The sequence below is a fragment of the Octopus bimaculoides genome, chromosome 7 (assembly GCF_046866305.1).
Source record: "Octopus bimaculoides isolate indiv1 chromosome 7, ASM4686630v1, whole genome shotgun sequence".
NCBI lineage: Eukaryota > Metazoa > Mollusca > Cephalopoda > Octopoda > Octopodidae > Octopus > Octopus bimaculoides.
The window spans coordinates 3,223,297-3,239,453 of record NC_142934.1 but is presented as its reverse complement, the minus strand read 5'-3'; the positions used below and the strand labels follow the sequence as shown (position 1 = coordinate 3,239,453).

At 35.7% G+C, this 16,157-nt stretch overlaps 1 protein-coding gene across 1 annotated transcript in view; it reads left to right on the top strand.

Moving 5' to 3' along the window:
• The window catches only part of LOC106871580 (uncharacterized), an 8,000-nt gene extending 2,946 nt beyond the window's left edge, over positions 1–5,054 (top strand). Inside the window, exons 2-3 of the mRNA XM_014918087.3 lie at positions 2,787–2,978; positions 3,702–5,054. Of these exons, the coding sequence (XP_014773573.1) occupies positions 2,819–2,978; positions 3,702–4,102 (561 nt within the window). The 5' untranslated portion in view covers positions 2,787–2,818 and the 3' untranslated portion in view covers positions 4,103–5,054. The remainder of the gene's footprint in view (positions 1–2,786; positions 2,979–3,701) is intronic.
• Positions 5,055–16,157: the final 11,103 nt, after the last annotated feature.

Below are 16,157 nucleotides of genomic sequence, written 5' to 3'. Positions count from 1 at the left end.
TGGAGAAAAGTCGTCAATGACCTAAGCTCCATTGGGAATGAAGGGTTGAAGTAAAAACTTTATTCTACTGATCCACCTGTCTGCTCCTGTTTGTAGGGTACAAACTTCCTGATTAAAGTTTAGTTATTTTACTAAATTGTTTGTTATTTTCAAAATTGTTTGAAACTAAAGCGGTGCCTTTCAACAGAACAATGGCAACAAAAGGGTTAAAAGTATTTGCTTGCATAACTTGTTAGGTTCTGTTCCAAATGAGGAATCATTTATGCAAGATTGGACATGATTGACCGAGAGAACTTTCTGGTTATTTCATTCTTTCTCAAATCAAAATATGACATTACAACTTTTAGGATTAACAACACGGTCGATAATCTCTGAAGCAAAGCTATATAGGTTTAATTCAGGATTGTTATTTTCTGCAATTTAATCAATATCTTTATCTTTGAACATGGATTTCCTATGGACATTGTTTATTCTGTATTCTATTTCTTTTGTAATCTACTTTACATCAAAGCTGTCAAAATCTTATTCATCTTCTCCACTAGGAATTAAATCATTAAACATAACAATACTCTTAAAACACCTACAGATTTGACATAAGACTGTGTAGCAGCAACCCCAAAATGCACGTCCTTGATTATAGATGGAGTCATGAAGTGCGGGACAAAAATTTGAATGTTGCTTATAGTTTCTTATCAGAGAGAAATGGTATTGGCTGGCAAATATAACTAAATATATTTCCATAGTCTAAAACTTACTAAACTTTCTATGTATTTCTATGTATTTATGTGCGTATGTATATTTTATATATCAAGCCCAAGCATGTTTATTTGCATCACTCTCTCCCGTACCTGCTCACCTGGATTTCTCTTATGGCCACCCTTTACCCTATGGACTCACAGTATAAGTTCAAATCATTTGAAGACTACTATTTCCTATATTGAGCATCTCTGGATCTTACCTCCTGGCTTTGTCCGTCTGCATGGGAATTAAACATTTTAAAATGTCCAAGTACGTGCCATTTCATGACTCTCTGGCGAACTTCGGTCAGAGAATGATTTTATTTCCCTAGTTTATAGTTTATGAAGGAGAATCTGGAGATGACTGAAACGGGGACAGAAGCGCGAAGTGGTTACAGCAGGAGAAAGAATACCGAATGGCGGATGACAATGAAATGTCGCGCTCTACCTCATAAAAGATAAGGTGGCTTGATTTGATTTTCATCTATAGATAGTTGGATGACAGAGCTCTGGCCAAAAGACTCATTAAAAGAGAATACGAATCTACAGCAGGGAGATATATTATGATAAACCCACATACGTCCAGTTGTGTGCAAACATAAAAGGACATCTAATAATAGACCTATTAATACCCACTTCTAACACCTTTACACCCAATCCACCATGCATAACACTATTATATAAGCATAAGGGAATTATAATTCAAGGCCAATAAACAACAGATGAAGAAGAAGAAGAAAAATCTAAGACAAAGAAAATAAATCAATTGTGAAATGGCTTAGTATAAGATATATAATAATCCATATTCGTAGGTGTGGCTGATAGGTACAGTTGTAGCTGTGTAATAAGAAGTTTACTTCCTAACTATGTGATCTTGGGTTCAGTTCCACAGTGTGGCGCCTTGGGCAAGTGTTTTCTAAAGATCTCAGTCAACCAAAGCTTTGTTGGATGTCTTTGAAGGATTGGGTGAAGGAAAGTGGTTTTAATTTATTTGTGTTAATTGTAGAAAATGTAATTTTGTCTCAACTAAAGTATTTAGTTGTTATGCCCAATGTTTTTTTAAAAAGTGGCCATTAGGTGCAGGCGTGGCTGTGCGGTAAGAAGTTTTTGTCCCAACCACATGACTCTGAGTTCAGTTCCATTGTGTGGTATCTTCACCAAGTGTCTTCTACTATAACCTTGGGCCGACCAAAGCCTTGAGTGGATTTCGTAGACAGAAACTGAAGGAAACCAGTTGTGTGTGTTTACATCCCCGTAACTTAGCAATTTGGCAAAAAGAGAGTGATAGAATAAGTATGAGGCTTAAAAAAAACACACTGAGATCAATACATTTGATTAAAAATTCTTCAAGGCAATGCTCCAGCATGGCCCCAGTCTAATGACTGAGACAAGTAAGAGATCGTTTATGATACACGATGAAGATTATAACATGAAGTCTGTTCCAATGTTTCCAAGAGTTAATTCCTTTGCTGACCTTGCTGTTCATGTTATCAGAGTTGGATGGTGAAAGAGAAAGAAATATCCTTCCCTATCTCTGTGCATCTGTAATTGTGACTTTATGAAGGTTATCAGTACACAGATAATGTACAAATATATCTGTGGTCTTGTTGAAGGGTTATGTCTTATATAACTGTAATCCGATGGATCTCCTTGGTTTCTCAACAAACTTAATGCTGAGTTTGCTGCCCATCAGAGCTTTTCCTGAACCTGCAGGTTAATATCCAATGTGGTTTTACCTCTACAAGCATCACCCTTTGGAATCTATCTGTTTTGTACCATGTTTGTTCTGTTTTCTTTATCACAAATTCTCTGCATTCTGTTCCATTGTTTGCCTCAGTTTAATCTAGCGTGAGCTCCAACTAGGGAGTTGTGTAAGATGTACCCCTTTAAAAGGTGGAAATTAGGTCTAACATATCAGAAAAATTACACAAATTAGACTAAACGTATATTACTTAATGATGAGCAGAAAATGTCCCAGAGGGTGGCGTTTCTGCTAATTCTAATGAATGTTTGTTGTATATTCTGTTTTGTACTGTATTGTTTTTGTAGATTTCAAAATACAAAGAAGAGATATTGTCAAAATGGCTGAATCTATTGGTGGCACCAATGCATTACCACTTAGCAAGAAAACGAGGAAACGTCCAACAACTGAACTGCCTTTAAAATTAGATGCAAAGTTACCCCAAAAGCATAATGTTAAAGAAAAAGCTTCTGAACAGGAAATACCTACAGAATCATCAGGTTTGTTTACTAGTTTGTATTTGGCCTCAGGACAAATGAAATAATTTGTCTCTTCAATAAAGATTGTATATTTGATTGGAGCTGGCAAGGCTGGAGAGCTGTACCAGGCTTCAGCGATATGTTTTGGCTTGGTTTCTATAGCTGGATGGCCTTCCTAATGCCTGCCACTTTATAGAGTGTACTGTGTGCTTTTTATGTGGTACCAGCATGGGTACTTTATATGTGGCACTAGAATCAGAGGGTGGCATACTCGTACGTACAAAATAGAGTCAATTTTGCAATTATGAAATTATACAATATTCCTATGCCTATTTGTGACAATAGGTCACGTTTCCACTACCATTTCAAACGGTTAGACTCTTACCACAAAGCCACACCAGTGCCCATATAATATATATTATGAATATATTCATATACATTCGAGGGGGTGCTGAAAAGTTCCTGGCTTTGGGTAAAAGAAAATGCAGCAGGATCAGTTAATTATGATTTTATTCAACATATTCCCCTCTCAGATTCACACACCCATTGCAGCAGTCTTTCAGTTTTTCAAAGTCCTGTAAAATAAAAACTCGGAAGGCTGGGCCTCCAACAAGGCCTTTTGCAATACCCTAAAAGCCAGGAACTTTTCAGCACTCCCACATATATTATTATATATAGATGATAATGATAAAGTCTGAGATTATTTACAGTGTTTTTTTTTTCTTTTTTCTTTTTCTTATCTAGACAGTTCCATTTCTGATGAAGATGGATTGGATTACCATAGTTCAGAAAGTTCTGAGAGTTCTGAATCTTCAGCCTCTTCAAAACATTTGCCTGGTCCTGAAGATGGTTCAGAATCATCAGAAGAAACAGATAGTTCAGATTGTTCTGACAGCTCAGACAATTCCAATAGTTCATCTGAATCGGATATCGAGGAATTAATCAAAAGGATAAAGTCAAATCGTACACATATTGAAGAATTCAATAAGGGCATTTTAAACAAGAATAGTCCAGATACGACCAAGAATCTTCCCTTATTTAGTCACACAATATGTAACCCCTTACTTCATAAAAAGGGTAGTTTAAGTGAAACCAAAAAGAAAAGAAGAAGCAGAAGTCAAATGGAAAAATTGGCAGAATCTTAATTTTTTTTGGTTTTAATCATGGCTTCTAGTTTTAATTCAAAGCAGTTAAAGTTTAGTGTTTTTACCAAATTTCTTATTTATGTGCCTTTGTGAACTAAGATTACAATGAATTAATCATATATTTTTGCTAGGTCCTCCTTTTAATAGTTGAACAAGTCTTCTGCCTAAATCTCACAGAGAATAATGTGAAAACTCTAGCTAAACAGATATTCCTGTAATATCTCTTGAGTAGTTAGCTAAAACTGAAAATCTGGGTTGTTGTCATGGAAACATGAATTAAAAGCCTTCCCATATAAAACAGCATATTCATAGCAATGAAACATTTATAAAACAGTTTCAACAACGAACATTTTGCAGCCCAAAGATCATACAATGAAGTCTCACCCCTTTGGGTACAAGACATTTTGGCACAGCTGTATTGGCGGCGCCTGTTTGGCATCCCTGATTTGATGCTGGCTTATTTAACATCAGATGTTTCAATGTCTCTCCTTCCTCCTCTGCTCTCTCTCTTTCTCTCTCTTTAGGTATGTATCTTTCTTTATCTTTTCTTTTTTATTTGTTTCAATCCTTAGACTGTGGCCATACTGGGGCATCACCTCAAACAATTTAAAGTAAAACAAATTGACTCCAGTACTTTTTTTTTTAAAGTTTGGTACTTATTCTATCAGTCTCTTTTGCCAAAATGCTAAGTTATGGGGATGTAGACATGCCAGCACTGGTTGTCAAACAGTGTTAGCATTCTCCAGAGAAGTTCCCTGGCAACTGTACAACATTTCAACTGTCTATTATAAAATATCAACTAATATTATAAAATATGAGCATATATTATATTTAAAGACCATGTGAAGTATATATGTAATTACTACATGCAAGCACCACATGAACGATTATGGACATTTGATATAAATGACAAATTGTATTTATTTATAATAAAAATTATATTTCAACATTATATTTGAGTTAATTATATTCTTTTCTGCTCGAACGTTGAAGTGAATCTAACGGTTTTTGTGTGTTTCTTAAATGGCTTATAAACACCTTCCGCGCTGCAATTGTTTTTGTTTCAGCACACGATCTCAGATCAGGTCACTTGCTATGATTTTATCCTAAACAAGTCTTGAAACTACTGTAACATAAAGAACTACAGAAAGGGAAAAAGAAGCGGTCAACAAATTTAAAGGGTACCAATTGACAGGAAGCTTAAAGGATTGAATATCATTGACCAGAAGAAAACAAGACAACGTTAGTGAGTTCTAGAGAGCAGCAGTTGGAAGAAAGACGTCATTAGAATAAAAAGACTTATGACTTACAGGAAGCTCAACGGAGAAACTACGAATCTGGTGGTACGTTTAAAGGTTTTCACAGAGGGTACAATTCCAGAAAGTTCGTCTTCGTCAGAGCAATGACCATGGAAATAGTTGTAGAAAAGACAACAAAAATACATTCTGACGACGAGCCAAAGAAACAGCTTTGTACAGCTCTCACGTTTTGTGGACATATGCTTCATTCACATCAATTTTAGGACATACTCTTAACCTCCTTTAAAACATATTGAATTGGGAACTTCGGTCATTTAAGTTTCACCGGAAACAAAACACAGACACCATGAATTTTATGGAAACTAAGCTACAACCATAATATGATTGAGGAAATTCAATAGGAAGCGCCTATAGCGAAGCTTGAGGTTGGGGAGAGGAGGCGCGGTCTGCTCCGGGTTACACTTTTATAAAGGCATTACTTTTGGGGTCCGCAGGATAATCCTGTATAGGCGGCAAATTTAAGGGTTATCTCAGGCAGCACATGATCAAGCAACAGCCCAGAATATATTAGGAACATTTCACCATCTTTCATTTAGGGTGTATTATTGTATTATTGCCAAAAAAGAACCTACCACAAGTGAAATAATTGTATGAAAGGCAGCGAAAATCTAAGATAATATCAACATGAATCATATTGGTTTTGGAAATGAAGGTGGGTGAAATAGTAGGGCAGAATTTTGTCTAAAAATAGAGGATGGTAAGAAAAATGTATGAGCATCGAAGGAAAGAAAAATGATAAACATCTTCAGTTAATGGCAATATCTAAACGAGACCAGTTTAATTAATTCTAATAAATACCTACCGCTTATCAATATTTTACAGTCTGCATTGAACAAGTATAAATTTGTCTGAAACAATTGTGTTATTTTAAAACTAATCTTTAAAGAACTGCTGCGAAAACATAGGCAAGTGCAAAACCGTAGACATGTACAAATATATTTAATTTTTCTGAATTATCAAAAGTATTTTGATACCCCAATGTATCTCACAGAACAGACTTTCAACTATATAAATTGTTGCTGTTGTTTAGACCCAAGTTAACCTCAATCGACCAATCCTATTTCTAAAGACATTCAAGTGGTGACCATTCTTGTCTTAGTGTATATCGTAAAAAAGGACTAAAATTTCCTTTGTGTTCTTGTTAATTTCTGTATGTCGGTGGTGTGAAATGTGAGGAGGAAGAAGAATTCGGCTGTTTTCCTTAGCTGGGTTATTGGTTTGGCTCAATTACGTAAAATTTAGTGGATGAAAATAAACAACTATGTTAGTTAGTACAGATTAGTAAAACGAGAAATAAACTCTTATTTGTTTGCAGTCAAAGAAGTTATCTTTTCAAGATATATAGGTCTTGACGTCCTTATCATAGAGAAACAGTAAATTCTTTGTTACCTCCCGAAACTATGTACCGCCTTGATTCTAGTTGTTTTCTATACTGTAAACCTAGTTCCTACGAAATCTGTCACCGCAATTTACTGAAAAAAGCTCGTTAATTATTGAGAAAGTTAATAATAAAAAATGTTTTGAAATTTTTAAAAAAGGACATTATTTAATGAAAGTAAACAAACAAGTTAACGTTTACCACTCTAACCATGACCTTTATCTTCATCCTAAATCCTAGCCTTAAATCCAAACTCTAAACCCTTAAATCTAACCCTAAGATTTAATCTTAGACTTTAACCCTATACCTGACCCATAATGGTATCTATTAGTTACTATTGGAATATATACAAATTACAAATTATGATTTTCCATAATGTCGAGAATAGATGGGTTTTATCAGCTAAAATTACCGAAAAAGTAAACAAACAAAAACAAACTGAATCTTTAAAGGTTCACAACATTTTGCTGTCAATTTCTCAATTAAAAAAATAGCCGTGGTTTTCTCAATTGGCACGAAAACCACAACCATTTCTTTGTGGAGCTTTTCAATAAAATCGAACAATAAGCATCAAGCTGTAAAGTTCCAACATCAGTCTGTCGAGAAACAAGGTACTGAAAGGGTTCTGAATTATGAAGAGTTCTACTTTTATATACAATTTTTACATTAATGATCCTCAAACGGTGCGCCGTGGAGAAGAGATGCCCCATAAGGGGTACTTTTTGAGGCGACACTAGCGTAGCTAGAGTATAAGCCGCCCGGGGCGGCCCTTCCGTTTGCCGCACCCCGGATCCCACAAAAAACATATATTGTCTACAACAATAGCCTACAACATGAAAAAAAGTGCCATCCCTTTAAAAGTGCTGCCCCTAAAGCCCTCCGCTAGCTACGCTAGTGTGAGGTAGGCCACGAGTTAAAAAAGATATATAATTTTAACATGGATCTTAGAAAATCCGTACCAATGCTCGAACGTCCAAAGATGATGTAACATTAGAAAAGGATGATGATGCAATACTTGCAATGTAATAGGAAGAAAACGAAAAATCAGAAATTATACATTTTGCCCCCCCCCCCCCCACTCCCCTGATTGAATTTTACCTGTACAGATCTCACCTGGTCTGCGATGACTAGTTTTATTCGTTGTTGCTCACAATTTCAAATTTTAGATGACGAAAGCCTTACTCTTCCGTCTTCTGTTAAAAATAGTAAAATGTCCAACCAGAATTCCTGTTAAATAAGAAGATCGTTTAGTAGAGGTTCTCGACCATTTTTTTTTTTTTTACTATGGGCCCCTTTGATTACTATTTTATTCTGCCCCCCCCCCCCTAGTCATTCGATGCTTAAAAACTACTTTTACAGAAACTTCTTTCAAAATTCCTGTTTTGTTTTTCACACATTAACTTGTGTCGGTTGAACTCTGTAAAATGTTAGAGAAAGAAAACCTAGCTGTTTCTTACAATACAGATCAATACATCTAAAGCAAAATATTTTCAGGGGGCCCCTAAAAAAATACTATTGTGGATCCCCAATTTACTATTTTGTTATGTGCCCCCCACCCCAAATCCTATATGGACCCCCAGGGGCTATATGGAACCCAGTTGAGAAACCCTTGGTTTCAGTGGTTCCCAAAGAGCGGGCAGTACGAATAATGGGGTGGCCAAAATGGGATGTTCGATGTAAAAACAAAAATATTAACAGGTTAATTAGGTTTGAGTTTTATTTGTGAAATACGGTGGTTTTGAATTTGCTGCAGAAAATGGTCTATATTTGTGGGGGGAGGGGGAGGGGGCGCTAAGAATGTGGCCTGGGTGTCGAGGGGGCGGCAGCCTGAAAAAGTTTGGGAACTACTTCTTTAAATAATGGCAAATCAATTTTGAACAAAATTGATGTATTGAAATGACACACGTTTAGCAGATGATCAAAGGCAGTCAATCCGTGACCATCCAGAATTTCATTGTTTCAAAAGCGTATTCTCTTCGGCCTACATTATCCAATGTGTGTGTGTGTGTGTGTGTGTGTGTGTGTGTGTGTGTGTGTGTGTGTATTTTAAAACAGTAAGCATGGTATGAGAGATATTCGGTTGTTATTTCCAACCCACGTACTAATAACTTGATTGATTCATGTTGTATCGATGTTATGTGGCTGGTAACGATAGCGACACTGTTTGTTGAGCGCAGATCTTCTCTAACAAATTAAACACAGGAGCAACAACAACAAAACACTGGAAAGAGCAGGAGTTCCTTAACAACATTTTCAAATATTCACGTTCAAGCATTTAAATTTCCATTGACCATACATCGGCGACAGTTAAAAAGATCACAGATTGTAGGCTTTATGGCTGCGTATTTCAGAAGTTCACTAAGTGTTTGGTCTGGAGTTCAGGGCCACAAACAAACAGAGACACGCGTGCGCGCAGACACGTTGAGCAAGCGTTAAATTTTGTTTTTTATGTCCGTAATTACAATTTAACAAGTGGCAACATGTTGCATGCCAAATTAAGGTAACAGCGAAATATTTTCAAGTGGAATAAATTATTTGTTTGTTGTTAACACAGCGTTTCGGCTGATATACCCTCCAGTCTTCATCAGGTGTCTTGGGGGAAATTTCTAAGATATTTTTCGATGTTATTATTATTATCATTATTCAGGTCATTGCCTGAAATCGAACTCGTAATCTTGGGGTTTATAGCCCGCGTTCTTAATCGCTACGCCATATGCCCGTGAAGTGAATTTTAGGGTTTATAAATCTAATATTTTCCTATCCTTTCCTAATACCGGTTCCCATATTAATGGCAGTGCATCAGCATGGCCGCATCTCTGAGCTGAAACTACAGGGGAAAAAATGCTATTCATATCTGACATTCATATGGGCCGCATATCTTTTGTATCTTTTCGGACAGGCCTTTCACATGGGGTAGACAAACTGTGGACAGTTTATTGGTTTCATCCTCTCTTTTCTTCATAATTGGAGTAGAAAAGAAAAACATGTCGCCCCCTCAAAATAAGGGTAGAAGAACATCGCAAAGCTGTGACACGGTAGTAAGAAGCGAAGATGACCAATTTGGTCATAATAAATGTTAACTTTCTAATCTCCATTTTCTTTTCTTCTTTTAACTGGATATAATATGTATGTATGTATGTATGTATGTATGTATGTATGTATGTATGTATGTATGTATGTATGTATGTGTATGTATGTATGTATGTATGTATGTATGTATGTATGTATGTATGTATGTATGTGTGTGTATATATATATATATATATATATATATATATATATATATATATATGATTATATAGTATTAGGGAAAAGAACCAAAGTTTATAACTCATCGATGAAAATTCACTGCTACATATAGAAAAAATTTATAATTAAAAGTACAATAAATAATTATAATATAATACAAAGTAAATATCATAAGATCAAGATAATAAAATAACTGCACGTGTTTCATATATATGTATATATATATATATGCGTCAGTGTGTGTGTTCAGAGTAAGTTTCAATTAAAACTTTATTGTAAGTTTTATTCAGTTGTTATTTCCACCCCATTCTGAATTCCTCCACTGCCCATGTTTTTTTCACTCTACAGCAGTGGTCGACTTGAACGTGTTCAAGAGGGAGATTAGCCACATTGTCTTTCGAGTCTCCGTCATCGATCACAGCCTCTTACGTCACACAAAACCAATATAAAAAAGAACCTACGAAAAGTAAAATATTTTAATATCAAAAAGATAATATTGATTTTACTAAGAAAAGAAGAAAATTTCTAGTAGCTATGTCTCGTAAAGCCGTTCATCTCTGTTTACTGAAATGGATAAAACACGATGAAGTAGGTCCTATTGATCTATTGAGCTTTTGATCTATCGATCTATTGGCTACTTGTCCGAGCTTGAATATCTTTTGCTTTTTTAAACCGTCTCTAACATTTTCATTGACGAAATATCTTTTTTCCCCTCTTTAACCATTTTCAAACATGATTAGAATAATTGGCTGAGGAGTGTGTACAGATTGGCAAAAAAAGTATGGAAAATATTCCCGATTCATGTATCTGATATGAAATTCCTGATCTACCGTAAATGATTAGATGAGGGTGAGGACCAAGGGAAAGGCACCTTAGCTAGGAAAGTCTTCAGCTAGACGTGGTCGGTAACTTTGCTGGTGTCAGTTGTAAGAACGTTACTGTCGCTGTGGTTCTCAAGTTCAACATGCATGAAGTCTGTTTGTGGGGGGAAAAGAGTAAATTTGTTAAAGAACTGTTTCTGTGTAAAACGTACAAATCAACAGTGAAAAGGATGAGACACAAGATGATTATTATCGATTGAGAGATGTGAGAAATGAGAACGGGTGGTCGATAGCTGACAAAGAAAAGTTTCCATGTTTAGCAATGAGTCTTGGTTGTGCGTGTTTTCAGTGGATAGAGATCCAGTAGATACTTAAAGAGAGAGAGAGAGAATTTGTAGAGCTTGGCAGAGACATTCGATAGCTCTGAAGTGCTTCTTCTAGAATAGTTGAAGGGCGTCCAGTAGGTCGAAGTCTTTGCTTCATGGAGTGATAAGGGTGACTGTGTGAACCTTTTTTTTAAGACAATTATTGAGGAAAAGGGTAGCTTGAAAGGAATGTAGAATTAGAAGCTGTATAAAGTTAGAAGCCAACCAGGCAGTAAATATAGAAGCTCATTTCAGTGAGAGCTTTATTTAAAGAGACACTTTGATGAAAGGTGACGTGGTAGAAAGTTGGCAGAGAATCTCTTCTAATGTAATGCTATTGCCAGGGAAAGCTTGAGGACTGTGCGATGTTTGAAGCATTTTTTTTTTTTGTTAATGGTGGTTGATGAGTTCATCCAGAAGACGTAAGCAATAGTTTTAGTCGGTACCGCTGAAGAGTAACTAGGTTAAAACATCTGTGAGGTTTTAGGTTACGGATTTTGCTTGTGTCATGGCTGTAAAGAGACAGGCCAAGGAAGATAGTCTTGGTAATTTGCCAGAATTTTGGTCAGATCAGTACTAATTAGTAAAATATAAGGTGTACTCGCTTGGTTAGACAGTAGTTAGTCAATACGGTGACAAGTAAGACACAGTGATGGCTGAGTGTAAAGACTGGTGTTAGACATAGGAAAGAATTTCAGTGTTTGAAATATCTAGGTGTCTGTCATATATATTGATAGATTAACAGGCTAATGTAATTGTTTTCCTTTCTCGCGAGGAATGGAATTTTAAGGGTCAGCTATTCCAAAACACTATCAATATTCATATATAATTGTTTCTTACAAGATTCATTCATTCATTCATTCATTTGGTTCTCATTGTGCCTTGTAGCACATGAGGTGAAAACAAGATCATTCCACCTTCGAACACTGAAAGCATCTTTGACAGCTTGTTCCATTGTTAACCCTCTGCTTTTAAGATTTTTTGCTTCCTTTGGTCGGCCACGTCTTCTTTTACTTTTTGGAACCCATTGCAAAGCGATCCTGACAAGTGAGTTTGGTTTATAGCGTCAAACTCGACCCAGCCATTTCCATCTCCTTACTTCAATAGTTTCTCTTATTGGTTTCTAACAATAGATATTTCAAAATAGCTTCTGATCCAGATACGAGGCTAGCAATTACGATGGGAAGGGCTGGTCGATAGCATTGATTTCAGTACTTCCCGGGTACTTATTTCATTAATTTCGATCGCATGAAAAGCACAGTCGACTTCAGCGGAATTTTAAACCAAAACATAAACATCTGTAACAGATACAGTGGATTATTTTCCTCTATTCTAACGAATATTTTAAAGAAGAATTCATTTATTAGTTAAAATGTTTTACAGGGTTCAGTTATTAGTCTTGACATTCTGAATTTAAATCTCAGAGAAGTCAGCTTGACCTTTCTTTTGGAGTCGATAAAGGAAAATCCCAAACAAACAGAGGAGTTGTGTTAATCATCGAATATCCTTTACGAATAAGTGGGTTTACATCAATATTAGAAATCGATATAATATGAGTAGGATATAATCACTTGTACCATGGACATATTTCCAAGTCGCATCTATCTTTTTCTTTTTTTTCTAACGCTTTGAAGACACATATAAGTTGCTGGTATATAAATTCTTCCTTGTAAAACGTCAATGCCAAGAGTTTCGTTAATAAGCAGGTGAGGTGGGGGATGGAGATATGCAAGTAATGACGTTTATTTGTTTGCATCAACATTGATTTGTAGAGAGAGGGAGATTAAATCCTATTATAAATCTGAGTGATGTTTCTCTGTCCGTTACGTTTTTATGTTCGTTAACTCCTTCTAGACCGTTGGTGCAAGGACAACGAAACTCAAACCACTAATTTCCCTAATCCCAGGAAATGTCTTAAGAGGGGGGGGGGTCTATTTTTTTTTAAAGGCTGCCTAATTGGGGCTCCACTGAACCCCTATTTTTATTGCATTTTAAACTAAATACATGGCATTGGCGACCAAATCAGAGCAATGTCAATAAATTTCATACCATGAACTCCCAGGGAGTATTGTAAGGAGGTTCAATTTCCGAAGGCCCGCTTGAATGGGGCCCCACTGACCCCGCCTATTTTTATTGTATTTACTTTGCCCCTACGCTTATTGATTAAACTATGATCAGCATCAGTGCTTAGCACATTTGCAGAAATAAGTTTGGCCGTTCTAAATACCTTCACGTACATTCAAATCAAGACAAAGCGCTATAAAAGGTACGTTTCAAGTGTGGTAGTGTGGATATTTATATTTTGTAGTTTATGAAACTGATGTCCAGTATATATATATATATATATATATATATATATATTTGAAAGATATCGTTATAAATTGGATTCAATACATGTATTGAATCCAATTTTGTATTAAATCTAATTCTGATTCAACATCTTTTTCTCCTCCATTTTTTATTTATACCTGTTCATGGTATATTTATACCTATAATGATATCTTTCAAATATTATTTTTATATTCTTATTACTTGCTCTGGCTGTTTGTTTTTTTTTATGAATATGATGAATCTTTATTTGTATTTTTTTCCCCTGTTCGACTTTCGGCGATGAGCTCCTCCTTTCTCTCTTCCTTGATTTAGCTTCCTCAAAATCAGCTCTCTGCTCCTCTTCCTGTGACTGTTTCCTCTCCTCTATCACGCCTTCTTGCGTTTCCATTTCTTTGTTTTCCATTATTTCTGGGCACCTTCTTCTAATGTGACCTCTTTTGCCACATTCGTAGCACTTTGGAGGTCTCCCCTCCAACATTATGTCCAGTTTGTCCTCGTTAGGCAGTTCCAGTGTCTCCGGTATGTCACTGTAAACTTTCTGACTTCCCATAAAAAGCACCTCCACTCCATACCCCCAGCAATTTATTTGTTGGGTTCTGCTTATCATAATTATCCTTACATCTTCTCCTTCTCTTTCAGGAATAACTGCTGCCATTACCCATTCCAACTCTATTTTCGGTGGGATCCTACCCACTCTAATCCACGTTGGACGTCTACCCAACATATTGAGAAAGAGCATCCAATTTCATTCAGTTAACGTCTTATTGGCGTATTTCTTTGCTGCCTCCTCCGATACAAATGTGATCTCTACAGACGCGTATGTCTTGTCTCTTGTAAAAAACGACACATCTTGCAATTCCTTCAAACACTCCTCCACCTCCTCCTTCGTTGCACTTTCTATTCTTCTATTTTTCCTTGAAAATGATTTATACTCCACGACTCCAATTTCCATCTTCGCCCTTTCCTCCTCTGATGGGGTCAACTTTACGTTTGGTCCCTCCTTCTTTATCATTTCTTTATATTTTCCAACCTTCTCAGCCATGTCTTCATTCCAATGTATTTCATATTGCTTCAGCAGGCCTGGGACGACGGAAGCTCGACTCCCCGTTGCGGCTGCATACGTCTTCATTTTCTCCATCTCAGCAACGCCCACCAAACAATAGTGGCGTTATACAAAATAATAATAATAATAATAATAATAATCGCAGCGAGTAATAACACGTCCGACCAGTAAACTCACACAGGCAAAATACCGCTAAGCATTTCGCCCGGCGTGCTAACGATTCTGCCAGCTCACCACCTTAAAATGAGAATTAATAATGATGTCATACGTGAGTGCCATACCTCACGTTGAAAAGAGATCACAAATGAACTGTGTACAGTTTAAGATGATTTAATCAATGAATTAGTTAACAACAACAAAAGCAGTAATAGTTTAAAATCACTTTAATTGCAATATTTTGTGAACATCCTACACATATATCTACACACATATATATATATTTGCACACATATACATTACACTAATTAATAATATATCTTACAATAATTAATACTATTAATATATATATATATATTGTCAGAACAGAGACAATGTGACAAGATTGGAAGTTGGTGAACATTTTGGTGTGTGTACAACAAGAAAATCACCGAGACTGTTAGTCTTCTCATTTTATTATTCTGATAAAATAACGAATAAAATATGGATATGAACTGCATGGACAGAAAAAGAAATGAAAGCAACAAAGTGTAACATCAAGCATATTTTGATATTTAGCTGTTTATCAATAGCTGCCATTGCCAAATATGAAGAACTGGGACATGAAATTTCTGTTAAACAGCCACTAAAAACTTGGAATCTGAATTTTCTATCTTACCCTAATATTTTTCAAAATCGTTAAGTTGTGAAACTGGTTAAGTGAATGTAATTATATTTTCTTAATGACTTCAAGTGCATTTTCAACTTCCTTTTGAACACACACACACACACACACATTTTTTGTGTGTTTATATGTGTGTGTGTGGTCGTGTGTCTATTTGTGTCTCTGTGCGTGTGTGTGTGTGTATGTGTGTATGCATATATGTCTACATACATAAATATGCATGTGTGTGTGTGTGTGTGTATATATATATATATATATATATATATATATATATATATATATATATATATATACATACACTCACACGTGCGCCCTCACCCCACTCACAGATATATAAATTTATTATACTATATATATATATATATATATATATATATATATATATATATATATATATATATATATATATATGTATGTATGTATGTATGTATGTATGTATATACATATATACGTGCGTGAGCCAGGGAAAAGATGAACTCGTATATCTGTCAGTAGAGTGGGTGCATTATTTGAAACATATCGCATTAGATATCCACCATGGCTGATCTTATCAAACGGTTTCGCGTAATGAATACAATGGAGTGTTAGGTAACAATCCGATTATATAACTTTATGCTCATCAGAGTTAGACGATATGGAAGGGAATATGGCAACTGTCCTAGTGGCCATATTCCTTTCCATATCGGCTAACTCTGATGAGCGTAAAGTT